Raw genomic sequence first — 14,127 nt, forward strand, 5'->3', positions numbered from 1 at the left:
AGTTCCCCAATTTTAGTTCCCACTTGTCCTGGGGCTTCGATTTGATTCTTGGAATTGAGTTCCAATGACAATAAATATGGAGATGACCTCTGAGAGCTTAGTGTCTGAAACTCTAGAGGGAAGAAAAGGAGGAGGGGGTAGGGCAGGCTCGAAATGAGACTTTAGCTCTATTGTAGTTCACACACAAAGGCCTGTTTGCAAACTACAACATAAACTAAGACTTTATCAGCCAAGGATTTATGTTCACATTAAGATCTGGGATTACACCAGGGAGATACCACTGGTATAAATCTTAGTAGGAGTAACTGCTTTCCCGCAATGCAGATTGGCTTGTCACTTGTGTTTGTTTTTTCTCCAATATTTTCTTTAAGTGATAATAATTTATTTTTTAAGATTATTTATTTATTTGAGAGAGAGAGGGAGTGAGATAGCACAAGCAGGGGTGAGGAGCCTAGGGAGAGGGAGCAGCAGATGCCCTGCTGAGCAGGGAACCGAATACAGGGCTCCATCCCAGGACCCAGAGATCATGACCTGAGCTGAAGGCAGAGGCTTAACTGACCGAGCCATCCAGGCACCCTTTAAGTAATAATAATTTGCAAAAACCATGGAATATTTGCTTTTGGCTCCATAAATTTTAGGACAGCTCTACTCACTCAGGGTGGTGGTGGGGCAGATAAAAACCTTAAGGAATCCAGATCCATCAATGAATTAAAAGTTTAGGAGACTAGGGTTTTAATCTGTCTACTATTTTACTATAGGTAGGTAGCTTAATAGAATTCTGTGTTTCAATTTTTTTCATTGGCTCAATGGGGATTTTAAAAATACTGGTTCTGGGGCACCTGGGTGTCTCAGTGGGTTAAAGCCTCTGCCTTCAGCTCAGGTCATGATACCAGGGTCCTGGGATCAAGCCCCACTTCGGGCTCTCTGCTCAGCAGGGAGCCTGCTTCTTCCTCTTTCTCTGCCTGCCTCTCTGCCTACTTGTGATCTGTGTCAAATAAATAAAAAATAAAATCTTAAAAAAAATACTGGTTCTGCTAATCTCAGAGAACTATTGTTCAGGTTGTGAACTATTTTCTCTTTAAGTTATAAACATTAGATAAATTCCAGACATACTGTTACTTAAGCAATTAGATAATCACTGCAGCTAGTCTGGGGGCAGGACAGGGAGGTGAAGCAGGGACTGGGGATTTGGAGAGTCTAGATGAAGAAAGTAGGATTATTGAGAGCTTTTTCTTTAGCTCAAAAATGGATGATGCCACAAGAGAATAAGCTCGAGAAAAAAAAAAACCTCTGTGAATGTTTCATACACCACTCCTAATGCTGCTTTGAGATAATTACTTGGCTAAATAAATTCCTTACATATTGACTAATAAAGAGTGCTCAAATTTGTACACCTGATGCCCATTATCCACCTGCTCTCTGACTTCTGTTACCATGACTTCAGCAGTAGTTTAGTATAAATAAAAATGCACTAGCTCTGTTTAGTGCCGGGCCCTATAATCTCCTAGCTTCGATACCTTCCCATTCCACTCCAGCACTGAACAATATGATTGAGACTTGGAAGTCTGATTATGGAGTCAGATAGTAAGAAATCGGGGTTCTAGATACCGGAAATGATAACTTTAATGCATCACCAAACCATGCATCAACAAGCTCAGTTACAAAAGGTTCTTGAGGAACAAAGTTGAAATAGGCATCATCACTGAGACACTGCGGACCTATCTGTACTGGTAGTTGATTTGTCAGGTAACATGGATGTTTCTCAGTTTCCTCAACCATTAAACAAAAGGCAGAATGAGATTATCTTGAAGGTCACTTCCTGCTTTGAAATACTATTTCCCTAAACAGTTTGGAGAAAATTACAAAATGCATCCTTATAGCTCTTGATAAGCCCAAACAACATACCAGGACACCACAAGACCAGAAAACAAAAGTATATCCTTGTAGACCAGTCTCTGTGCAAAGTAGGAAGAAATGGAGGGGGGGATGCCCCCCCATGTACTAAACCAAAAGCACCATATACTTGTGGAACTCCTCCATTTCAAGCAGCATGTTCAAGAAACATTGTTGGAGACCTACTATGTGCGAGGCACTGTTTAAGTTGTTACTTTTCGGTTTAAAAATTATTACTATTTTGCCAGCAATCTTTTTAACCTGAACTAGTGAATACCGCCTTGGGTGGGCAGAAAAATCAAAGCCAAGGTCAAGGGAGACAGTCTCCAAATAGACCAAAAATAAAACGCTTGTGATATCATTAGAGGAAAAAAAGCCAACATAATTGCACAAAGATCAAAGGCAAAAGAAAGAGAAACATGTTTGGTTAATACTGGGCTTTTGAGCATTTCTTGTGCTCGCGAGGCCCGTCTATCCATCCACACCACACTTCGTAACCATGCTATTCTAAACCGATGACAAGTCCAGCTTCGGCGCGGACAGGGCGCAAAGCGCAGATCCCACAATCCAGAGCCCGCTGCCAAGTCTCTCCTCTGGGAAGGAAGGAGGCGTTTCCCTTTGAGCAACTGTAAAATAAAGCAGCCTCTCTAATCTCTTCCTCCAGTAAGAACGAAATGTCGGTCCAAATAAATGAATACATAAATAACTGCATGAAGGGAAAGAGGTGGAAAGAGGGGAAGGGAACCTCTTTTCCTTTCTTTTCAAATTTCCCGCACCCCTTCTCCTCCCCGCCTCCCCACGCCGTCCCCGCTTTTGCTGCAGCTCAGGAGACCCGTACCGCGCGCTGCTGGGCGGTCGGGTAGAGGGTCTTTAGAAAGTAGGCGGGACTGGCCAGATGAATAATTCGGTGTCCGATTTTTCCTGCCTTTGGTGGCAGTTCCTCCTCCGCTTCGTTACTCGATTGCACACGCGGCCCAGCCCTCGGCCCTCGATTGCTCCGGCCTATCACCCTGGGATGCCGCCTGCCGCCGCCGCGGCTGCCGGGCTTGTGGGATCGGTGGCGGAGCCGGAGCCGGAGCCGCGGCGGGAGCCGTGGCCTGAGAGTTAGGGGGGCGGGCCGGCTCATTCCTGGGGTGGGGGCCGAGGACTGGCGGGCGAGAACCCGGGGCCACCGCCCCCCTTCCCTGAGGGAGCGGACACTCCGAGGCTCTGAGGCGGCGGCGGCGGCGGCGGCGGCGGGAGCCGGTCAGAGGGGGCGGCCCCTGGCGGCGACGCCCCCAGCCCTGCCCTGCCCGGCCCCACTCCATCCCCGGCTCCAAGCTCCAGCCGGGTCTGGCCGCTAGAGACGCCGGCGGGGGTTGAGGAAGGCGGCTCCGCGGGGGCAGGCGGGCGAGCCGCCCCTCCCGGGTCCTTCCACGTACCCTCCCGGGAGGGACCCACACCTGAGCCGGACCCACCCCCGGCCGGGGCCACGCTGGATCCGCCTCCTGGCCTGGGTCCCGCCCGCCGGCTGCAGGTGGGCTGCAGCGCCCGAGCCGCGGGCAGTGGGCGGCGGGGAAGGAGGTGAGCCGCGTTGGTGCCGGCTGCCGCTCGGGTCCTTGCCCCCGCCGCTGCGCTCTCCTCCTCCCCTTCCCGCAGGCAGGGCGCGGAGTCGCGCGCCCGCCCCGCCGCCGCCTTGTCCCTCCGGGGCACCATGGAGCTCTCCCCGTCGTCCGGAGGAGCCGCGGAGGCGCTGTCCTGGCCGGAGATGTTCCCAGGACTGGAGTCTGACTCGCCGCTACCCCCGGAGGAGCTGGAAGCGGTTGTCCCAGTCGGTGGGGCCGTGGCTGGTGGCATGTTGGATCGGATCCTTCTGGAGTCCGTGTGCCAGCAACAGAGCTGGGTGCGGGTGTACGGTAAGGACCACAGGCCATTCTAGAGGCTGGTGTTTTTGCTCTGGCTGAAATTCATCCCTAGTCTCAAGTCCTATTCTCAGTCCCCATCCTTCCTGGGTCAGTTTCCTACATTGCTTTTTGTTCTGGCGTGCGTTTCTGACAAGTTTCTCCAGACTAGCGCTTGAGCCGAGAGATGTCATCCAGTACGGTCTTTGGACCTTTTCAGACACCTGCAGGAAGTTTAAGGTAGAGTTGAGCTATGCAGACTTCATAATTAGGTGATAACTTCGAGGGAGCTGTCAACCGATTTCAAGGAGGTCTGATGGAACACACCCTGAAATTCAGCGAACAGAGTTTCACTTCTTTTTCTTGAGTGAGACAAGGCTGGAAACCCAAGATACTATGAAATAGCTTAGCAGTGGATAAGATAATAAAATAAAATAGAATAACAAAAAATATTTATGTGGTGGAAACAGACTAATCTATAACCTCTTTCTGAACCTCATTCTCCCAAAGGCAACCACTTAGTCCAAGGGGTGTGGATTGTGTCAGATTGCACTATTGTTTCTGGTTCTCTTTGTAAAGTGACTGGGTTGCTACTCAGCAAGTTAAAAGTGATGAACACACTAAAACTTTCCCTTTCTGCATTCCTAGCAACCACCTCTTTAATTAAAACTGAATGATGAGATTCTATTAGGGTGAGCCTTGTGGCAGCATTAAACCCATGCTGGTTTGGAAAACTCATAGCCCAAGGATTTATAGCCTGGAATTCAGGACTGAGCTGTGGCTTTGCAAAATATTAAAACGTCAAGATGTTTATCACTTAGCTCACGTGAACACAAGACATTAGTGATGTGGCTGAATATAAGAGGGCAAATTTGAAGCACCTGGGATCAAAGAAAAGGTTAAGATGTTATCCTCCAGTCATGTGCAATCTAAGCCTGTAGTGATCACGTACATTATGCTTTTTTTCTTCATCCTTCAGAAGAGGGTATATTTTTACTATTCAGGAGTGATCAAGATTTAGAAGTTATCTCTCTAGATAGTTCATTTCAAGACTTCAAGTCCATCACTATCAGAAAGATCACAGAACAAGGAATCCACAGATTTGAGGTTTTGTCTTGGTTCTGACAATAAAGTGGCTATGTGATTTGGGATCGCTTTTTTTTTTAACCTCTGATTCTTCATCTGTAAAATGAATGAATTGGATTAAATAATCTCTTAATGGCTCCTTCAGTTCTAAAAATCCTATAGGTCTTATAACCAGTTCTTAAGGATTTATATATGTTCCACTTTATATTTTGCTTGATGTTTATACATGGTTTTTTATGTTATTCTAAGTACCCGAAAGAATTAAAGCAAAGAAGTAGGAGATGATGCAAGGTCACCCAATTCATTCTCAGCAAATTAAAAACTTTAGTGCCTGATTTTCCATCCACCTGCTGGTCCCACTTATCTGATAGCTTATAGCAAAGGTTGATGAGAATCTGCAAATAAGCTTGAATTAGAGTATATTGTAGTTACATTTTCCCATCGTATCCTCCTTTTTATTTTGACATACTTCTTCAGCACATTGTTTTTTACATACAGTTAGAGATAGGGGCTATGCTACTGCAAGAATATATGATAATTTGGTATTTCAGTGTCCAAAACTATTTTGTCTCTGTATTCCAGACCTAGCATAAATTATTGTTTTTGCATGAAACCCATAAAAATATGTGCATGTTTTTGTTGTCCATTTTTAGGGGTAGATTTGTGGGGGGGATGTGTGTATATACACAAAAAAATATGTGGATATTCTTAAGTGTATGGATAAGTATACATACATATATTCTCTACTCATAGGTACTGTTCGTTTCAGTGTCAAGTTGCAGACTTTCCAGTGCATTGTAACTTTTTTGTCTTCCCTATCAATAACCAGATGTTGTTTTTATTTACTGTTTAGTACTACTACTTTCCTTCCTCTAAGGAAGTTCTTCCTGGATACTACTTTGTTGTCTTCAGTTTGATGTAAATATTCCAAAACTATCTGAATGATTCTTGACTTTTCTGTGTCCTTAGCTAGTTTTTAAGTTGCCTATTGCATAATTCTTTGAAAAGCTTTGAAGTAAAAATAATTGAATGTAGAAAATCAGTTTGGAAAACACTAGTTCGTTTTGTTTTTTGTTTTTTTTTTCTTGTTTACCTGTTTGTTTTGTGTGTTCAAATTCTGATTGTTTTGGAATGTTTAGGTTCTTCTGCACAATTTAAGCCAGCTTTTATGAGTGCAGTCTAATTGTTTTTAAAAGAAATTCAGAAACTGGGAACCTAATCTAGAGTATACAACTGGGAATTGAGAACCGGGGTTTTCATTCTCTCTTTGCCACAAATTAGTTGTCTAACTTTGGCTAAGTAATTTTAACTCTGTGGCTCTAGGTTTCTACATAAATGGAGAATCTAGACTAATTGGTATCTGTGGTCCATTTTAACTGTGGAGTTGTCTGATTCTGTGGCCTGCGCTATTATTTCACCTATAACTTGGCCTACCAATTCCAGACTGACTCTTGGGGATAGGCAAGCCCTTAATGAGTTTAAATCATGATTGTCAGGGACTTCTGGGGAGCACTTTTATCAAAAGGTCAGTGAACTTAGTTGTGAAAGCAGGAATGTTAAGGGCAGATGTATATTTGTTTGGAATGTTTTGACAAGATAGGAAGGTGGGGGAAATGGGGATCTTGCTCAGGTAAAGCTTATTCAGTTTTAAGTACTAGCCTGAAATAGCCATGTGGATTTAAAAGGGTACAAAGTAAGGAGCTGTATTAAGTGCTCCTGGCTTCTGGCTATGATTCACATCCTCTACCATATATTTATGTTTGAAATCAACTTGCAAACAAACAGCAATAACAACCCCCCAACCTGAATACCTTAACAGAAACTTTGGGAAATAATATTTTATTAGTTTGCCTCATGAAATTCGAAGACTAGGCCCTGTTTTGAGCTTGTTATTGACTATTTTGTTGATAATACATATATTCAGAGTTCTGTGTGTTGCCAGGATTGGAAAACTTTTTCTGGAATTTGTCAGAGCTTTATAATAGGTAGATGTATATTTAAAACACAAATGCCTATCTTTGAGACATAGCTATCCTGCCCTATCCCTCGTTTTCTTTTAGTTGTAAAATGCTTCATTTGGTTCATTACAGTTTTATAATAAGTCGTGCCCATGCCCTGTCAAGACTATAAAATGTTTGATACCAGGAAGTCTGTCTTGTTTGTCTTTGTATTCCTGTCTTGCCACCCCCTTCATTGTCACCGTGTCTAGCAGATTGGTACCTTGCTCATAGTTAGTGTCTGTTGAATGTTGAGCCATGTGTCCTTTGACCATCCAGATCTCAACCTGACTGATTGTATGGGTGGCAGAGTAGCTTAAACAAAGGCATGCCACAAACAGCTAAATATGGATGCAGAATCCAAGAGCATCAAATGCAGAACATTTTTCAGATATTTATAGCCTCAAAGCAAAGTCAATTGGCTGAAAAAGCACAGCCGCCTAGCAAAAGGAAACGGGAGCGGCAAAGCCAGCCTCACTGTCTGTGCTTTCTGGTAAACAATGAGAACATTAAAATTAACTACTTTACCATGAATGGATGGCGAGTGCAGGACACTGGGAGGAATTGAAGATACCGGTCTCTGGTAGCGATTGCATTGGAGCTTTGCACCCATCAGCACAACAGGTCTACAAGTGTATGCACAGATGTACACTCAGATAGCTAGAGGGGAAATACAGTTATCACACTAAAGTCCTCACCAAGAAATCATATGGTTTTGATTTTAATAGTGTAAGTAGGACTTATCTAAAATATTCACTTAATAAAATAAATAACATCAGCATTATTGCTTACCATTAAGCTAGTGTATAGCTTATTTATTGACTGATAGGAATCTGCTGGAAATTTTCTAAAGGCTGGTACTATTTCAGTAAGCAGAACAGAAAAAGAATTAATCATACTGCATCATATACCATATAATTCTGGAAATGTGACAATGAAAATTTGGTAAGAATTTCTCATGAACTTGATATGAGTTGATGGGGAGCAGTTTTCCTTGTTTGTAGTAAATAGTTTTGCTTATGTTTCATGAATTAGGACAAAGAATAAGATATGTTTCGTTGTGTTTTTAGAGAATATGCCATTATATTTACTTAAAGCATTGTAATCAGTAACAAGTCCAGAAAGTTGTTTCCTTTTGGTCCAGTATGAATTAGATATCACTAATTCACTGGCCTTGTAAGGAATGTTCTTAACATAATTAACTTTGAATATTCTCAGTGAATCACTCATTCTTACATATCTTAAATATGTACCCCATGCTTGACTCTTTTTGTGTGTTAGTGTGTGGTGAATGAAATTGTTCAACCAAGTTTTGTCTGCTCTAGCTGATTGCTTTAAGAATATCAGTGAATGGGGCGCCTGGGTGGCTCAGTGGGTTGAAGCCTCTGCCTTCGGCTCAGGTCATGATTCCAGGGTCCTGGGATCGAGTCCCGCATCGGGCTCTCTGCTCAGCAGGGAGCCTGCTTCCTCCTCTCTCTCTGCCTGCCTCTCTGCCTACTTGTGATCTCTGTCTGTCAAATAAATAAATAAAAATCTTTAAAAAAAAAAAAAAAAAAAAAAGAATATCAGTGAATGTGTACCAAGTACATCCCAAAACATGTTCATGTTACTTAAGTGTTTTAATTTCCTCAAATTCTATTAATTGAACTTTTATAATGATTATTAATATTTTAACAATTCTTGGGATTGTAAGCTTGAGTTCAGTACTTAGGATGTGACATTAGCTTTGAATGCTGATATGTTAATTTCCCAATATATTTTATGTATATTAGGCATAGACAGTTCACTGAAACAAGAGAGAATTATCGAGAATGCCTGGGAATATAGTTTGTTTTAAGTTACATTGATTTCATATAGCCCCCTCTTTTTTCCTTTGAGAGAAAATTTGTATATCTCGTTTAAATTTTGTGTTCTGTTAGTGTTAGAGATATGGATAATTTCCTTTATCATATCTTCGTATTTTTGTACCCTCTGTCGTGTTGGTTTGTTGCTATGCTATTTCATTTTCAAAGAATGAAAATATTTTTGAAGAACAGAACTATACAATTATAATCTCTTTTCCATAATCATTAAGACTAGAGTATTTCAGAATTTAAATTTTTTTTGATTGTAGAAAAATGATATATATACAGTGACATAACCCCCTTAGTGGGGTCTGGAAAAACATCCAGGAATCAATCATATTAATATTCCTATGGTTAAGTAAAAATCTACACTAAGTATGGTATAAGACTATAAATAGTGTTATGTCAGTGAAGGTCACATTTTACTGCTAAACAAGTTATGAAGAAAGTGGTTTTTTTTTTTTTTTTAAGAAGATTTTATTTATTTATTTGACAGGGATCACAAATAGGCAGAGAGGCAGGCAGAGGGGGTGGGGGGAAGCAGGCTCCCTGCTAAGCAGAGAGCTGGCTCCATCCCAGGACCCTGGGATCATGACCTGAGCCGAAAGCAGAGGCTTTAACCCACTGAGCCACCCAGGCGCCCCAAGAAAGTCTTTTCAGACCTTTTCGGATTTAGGAATTATAGGTATGGAATTGAGGATATGTACAGATTTTCTGACATAAATAATGCAAAGTTCTAGAATGCACCTGTTTGAGAATAGTTCACTTACAAGGAGTGCCTTTATCTTTTCTACATCATAAAATTCAGTGCATGTACTCTAAAAAAAATGATGTACAATTGTGTCTCATTATTTTGAATGAAATAAATTTCTCTGATTTGCTAAGGAAAAAAAAGGAATTCACATGACCAAGCAAGTAGGTTTTACTGAGATTACTAAGGAAGTGGTAGCAAGGCAGTGGTTTCTAATGCTTTCTTTCATTAGAAAGAAGGATGAGGTAAGTTGAACCAGAGGGTTTATGTAATTGTTCTTTGCAGTTGCTCTTTTCAGTAGCACAGAGTGATTTGATCACCTTTTAAAGTAGGTGAGCCACAAAAAAGCATTCAACTAATGCCTGAGTTAATCCAGAAAAAATTCAGTTGTCTGCTCCCTAGTCCCTCCCTATTGTAATAACTTTTAAGTAACAAGAGAGGTGTTTGGTCTTGTTAACCAGGAGGAGGAGTTTGAAGTGTGCTGAGGGCACTACTGAAATTGCTTCACCCTGTCTTGGCAGAGGGATAATTGCCCTCTGATGTTTGTAAAAACATCTTTCTTCCCAAAGGCTATCAAGTGCTTTGCAAGACCTGTAGGTAGAGAACCCTTTACAAATTTAATGTAGCTTATTTTCTAATGAGAAGGCAGCCATCAGGAAGTACCTGATGTGCAAGAGGTAGAGAAGAAGATATGCTGAGGTCCAGGTAGTAAAGAGGTGTCTGTCAGTGGGTCTACCGTAAACAAAAGAAATAAAAATTGAACGCTTCAAGGCATGACAAAATTTCATTTGCTGGGCTGTAATACGGAGGTTATCATCTTCCTTATCTCTATAGTAGGTTTGGATGTTAGGAATCTGAGTTTTGCCTTCCCACCAAGTGTTAGTTACATTCATTAGTTGCCTGAGTCATCTTTGCTCTAAAGAGTCCAATGTAGATCCTGGTTGCATTCTTATGCCTCCATAAATTGTCTTCAACACTGCTTAAGTTCTGTTCCCATTGTGTCATTTTTAGTGGGCTTTCTAAAAGTACCCTTTACTCAACTCCCAAGTCTAAAAGATTGGTAATACTTGCAGATACTGTTCAGGAGAGCAAAAATTTACAAAGGAAAATATTTGACATAAGGCAAGAAAACAAAATTCAAAAGAATAGTTAAAAAGAAACTTCAAAGTTGATAGTCCTAAATATTTTCAAAACAATCCTTTAAGTTACCTCATTAAGGAAACTGGATCAGGAAGTTTAGCTTGTTCCCAAAATTGGAGACAAATTCCACAGTTTGTCAGGATTAGAATTCTAACCTCAGATTCCTCAGCCTCCTGTTTTAGCTTCTAGATCTTACTGCTTTCCCTTAGGGAGATGGCCTTTCAAAGCTGAAGGTCAGGAGAACATGACAGTGAGAAATACCAGATTGTTAGTTTCACAGTCTTTAAGGGAAATGCTGGAAGTACCATTACCTAGGTAACAGAAAACAAAAATGGACAAAACATCCAGGAAGGAGGATGAGAATAATCTCATAGTGTGATTCTTAAGAAGTAGAGCAGAGGACAGGTTAGATATTTTTCATCTCTAAATTTTTTATCTGTAAATTCTTTATTCTGTAATTGGAAATAATGTTTTAAGGAAATTTGAATATTTCATTTATGATGCTTAGAAACCCGGATAATACCTAATAAGTTTCTGCCTTGTATTTTAATTTCTGACTTCTCTGATTCATATCATTAAAAAATTAATACCTTTTTTCTTATGGATATGGTAGTGCTTAATGTAAAGAATTTGAATTATAGGAAAATCAAAGAAAATTAAAGTGACCTATAATTACACTTCTCAGAGATAACTATGTTTTTAATATTTTGTTGTATTTTATACTTGTCTTTTGTGTGCAAAAATGTACTTTTTTTTTTTTTAAAGATTTTATTCATTTATTTGACAGAGCAAGAAATCACAAGTAGGCAGAGAGGCAGGCAGAGAGAGAGGGGAAAGCAGGTTCCCCGCTGAGCAGAGAGCCCGATATGGTGCTAGATCCCAGGACCCTGAGATCATGACCCGAGCTGAAGGTGGAGGCTTAACCAACTGAGCCACCCAGGCGCCCCCCAAAATGGACTTTTTTGTATGTATTTGCTGTCATATTGCATATACTTTAAATCCTCCCTTGTTTCTAACAGTGTATTTTCTTAGGTTTTTAAAAATGTTTAAAACTTATTCAAATATATTTTTGTTTTTAAATTTAATTAAAAAATATATCTGTGCTGCCGAAGTGAGCACTAATTAAAAATACAGATAAACATTTCCATCGTTCAGTATTCAAAAGATGTAAAAGGATATTCTGTGAGGCCTCTCTCCTCCTGCATACCCCTTACTTACCATCTGGCAGGCAATCATTGTTCACTCCACACAATAAATGTCTGAAATTCTTATGTATCCTCCCATACCTGTTCCCTGCCCAGAGAAACAGATAAGTAGATGGATATGTAAAAACTCCACCAGGGGGGCGCCTGGGTGGCTCAGTCCTTAAGCGTCTGCCTTTGGCTCAGGTCATGATCCCAGGGTCCTGTTCAGTCCCACATCAGGCTCTCTGCTTGCATCGGGCTCCCTGCTCTGCGGGAAGCCTGCTTCCATTCCCCTTGCTTGTATTCTCTCTCTCACTGTCTCTCTCTCTGTCAAATAAATAAATAAAATCTTAAAAAAAAAAAAAAAAAAAAACCTCCACGAAGAGTGGGGTCCAAGAAATTTCGTTCTCAAAGATGCAAGGTCTTTTTTTTTTTTCAAGGTTAGTGAATGGACTGGAGCAGACCCTCAAAGGAAGTTGGCTGGGAGTTCTGGGGGTCTGGAGCCAGTTGTTAATTGCTTTATATCTGAATTGATATTATCATATTTTTTACTGTGTGTATTGCTTTTTTCTCCTTTTTTACATAAATGATAACCCATTATAAGAATTTATCTGCACCTTGTGTTATTCCTGCCTCACATCCCCTCTCTATGCACTTACTAATATATTTTTGACATAGTTTCCTGTCAGTTTGTAAAGCAGTTCCTCATTCTTTTTGTAGCTGCATAATGCCTGAATGAATCATAATTTATTTAACCAGTCCCCAAGTATTGCTGGTACAAGTGATAATGCAGTGAATAATCTTGAATATAAGCCATTTTGCTTGTGTATGAATGTTTTTGTAAGAAAAATTTATAGAATCGATAGGTCAAAGATACGTGTACTTGTAGTTTTGAAAGATATTCCCAAATTGCTCTTGTTGTAGGTTGTAACTATATTTCGCCAACAGTGTGTGAGAGTGCCCCTCTCTCTACACATAGGGAATTATCAAGAATTTTTGAATATGACAATCTAATTGATAAAAATAGATTTAGTTTAATTTTTCATTTCTCTTACATTGAATATCTTACAGAGCCATTTAAATGTATCTTTTTCTGTGAATTATATATATCTTCTGCCCATTTTTATTGGGTTGTTGGATTTTTTTTCCTAGTGATGTGTAGGAACTTCTTATTAAATAAGGAGGCTTTTATCTGTAATGAATTGCCAGTATTTTCATTTGTCTTTTCTTTCCCTCTCTATAAGAAAATTATTTTCATGCATTTGAATGTATCCATCTTGTCTTCTATGGCTTTTTGTTTTTACGTTATAGTTAGTATGGCCCTTCCTCTTCTGAGGTTATAAAATAATTCTTCATGGTTTATGAAGTATTCTTTTCATTTTTTACACTTAAATCTTTGGAATTCATCCTGCTATAAGGTATGAGATATAGATACAATTTCATTTTTTAAAAAATGGCTTTCCAGTTGTCCTAACACCATTTGTTGAGTAACCCATCTTTTCTCCACTGATTTAAGATGACTTCTCTATCCTTTGATAGGGACGCCTGGGTGGCTCAGTGGGTTAATCCTCTGCCTTCAGCTGGGGTCATGATCTGAGAGTCCCACATCAGGCTCTCTGCTCAGCGGGAAGCCTGCTTACCTTCTCTCTCTCTGCCTGCCTCTCTGCCTACTTGTGATCTCTCTCTGTCAAATGAATTAAAAAAAAAAAAAAAAGTTTATCCTTTGATAGACTACCATTTATATTTTAGTTTCTTTCAAGATTTTCTACTCTTTTCTATTGGTCTGTCTATACTGATGTGTCAGTATCACACTGTTTTATTACTAAGCCTTTATAATATGAAAATATTTGTTAATGAATATAATTTAACATAACTTATTTAACCATTATCCTGTTTTAGACGTTAACATTTTCCCAAATTTTATATTAATAGTCTATTCAATGTCTTTGTGTACAAGTCTTTAAATTGAATTTCTGACTGTTTCCTTAGGCTGAATTCCTAGAAGAGTATGTTTTTAAAGGCCCGAGACTTGGTGCCAAATTGGTGTGACCCTCCTGGAAAGCAATTCCTACCACAAATATATGAGATTATGGCTTATAATTTAAATCCTACTTCTGTATTGCTACTTTTAATATATTGAAGTATTTTTACATAGATGTCATGTAGTGCCTCAAGCATTGTTTTAGCATGTATTAAAAGCCCTCAGAATTCTAGTGGTAATAACACTGCCTTCAAAAAATGGAGTTTTTTTCCCAGTGGTATTCCTTTTCATTAATGCTATATTTCCAAATGAAAGAGGGAAGAGCATGAGTATAGAGTCAAAGCAGTTGGGGTCAAATCCATGATTGTGGC

General features: G+C 40.1%; 1 protein-coding gene across 2 annotated transcripts in view; it reads left to right on the top strand.

Annotated features, from left to right (window-relative positions):
• The first annotated feature begins 3,096 nt into the window (after window positions 1–3,096).
• Window positions 3,097–14,127, top strand: part of RASAL2 (RAS protein activator like 2) — a 347,599-nt gene continuing 336,568 nt past the window's right edge. For both annotated transcript variants that reach the window (XM_080825128.1, XM_080825129.1), the window contains exon 1: window positions 3,097–3,788. In XM_080825128.1, the coding sequence (XP_080681254.1) occupies window positions 3,587–3,788 (202 nt within the window). In that variant the 5' untranslated portion in view covers window positions 3,097–3,586. The remainder of the gene's footprint in view (window positions 3,789–14,127) is intronic.

This window comes from Martes martes, assembly GCF_963455335.1.
Source record: "Martes martes genome assembly, chromosome: 15".
Taxonomy (NCBI): Eukaryota; Metazoa; Chordata; class Mammalia; order Carnivora; family Mustelidae; genus Martes; species Martes martes.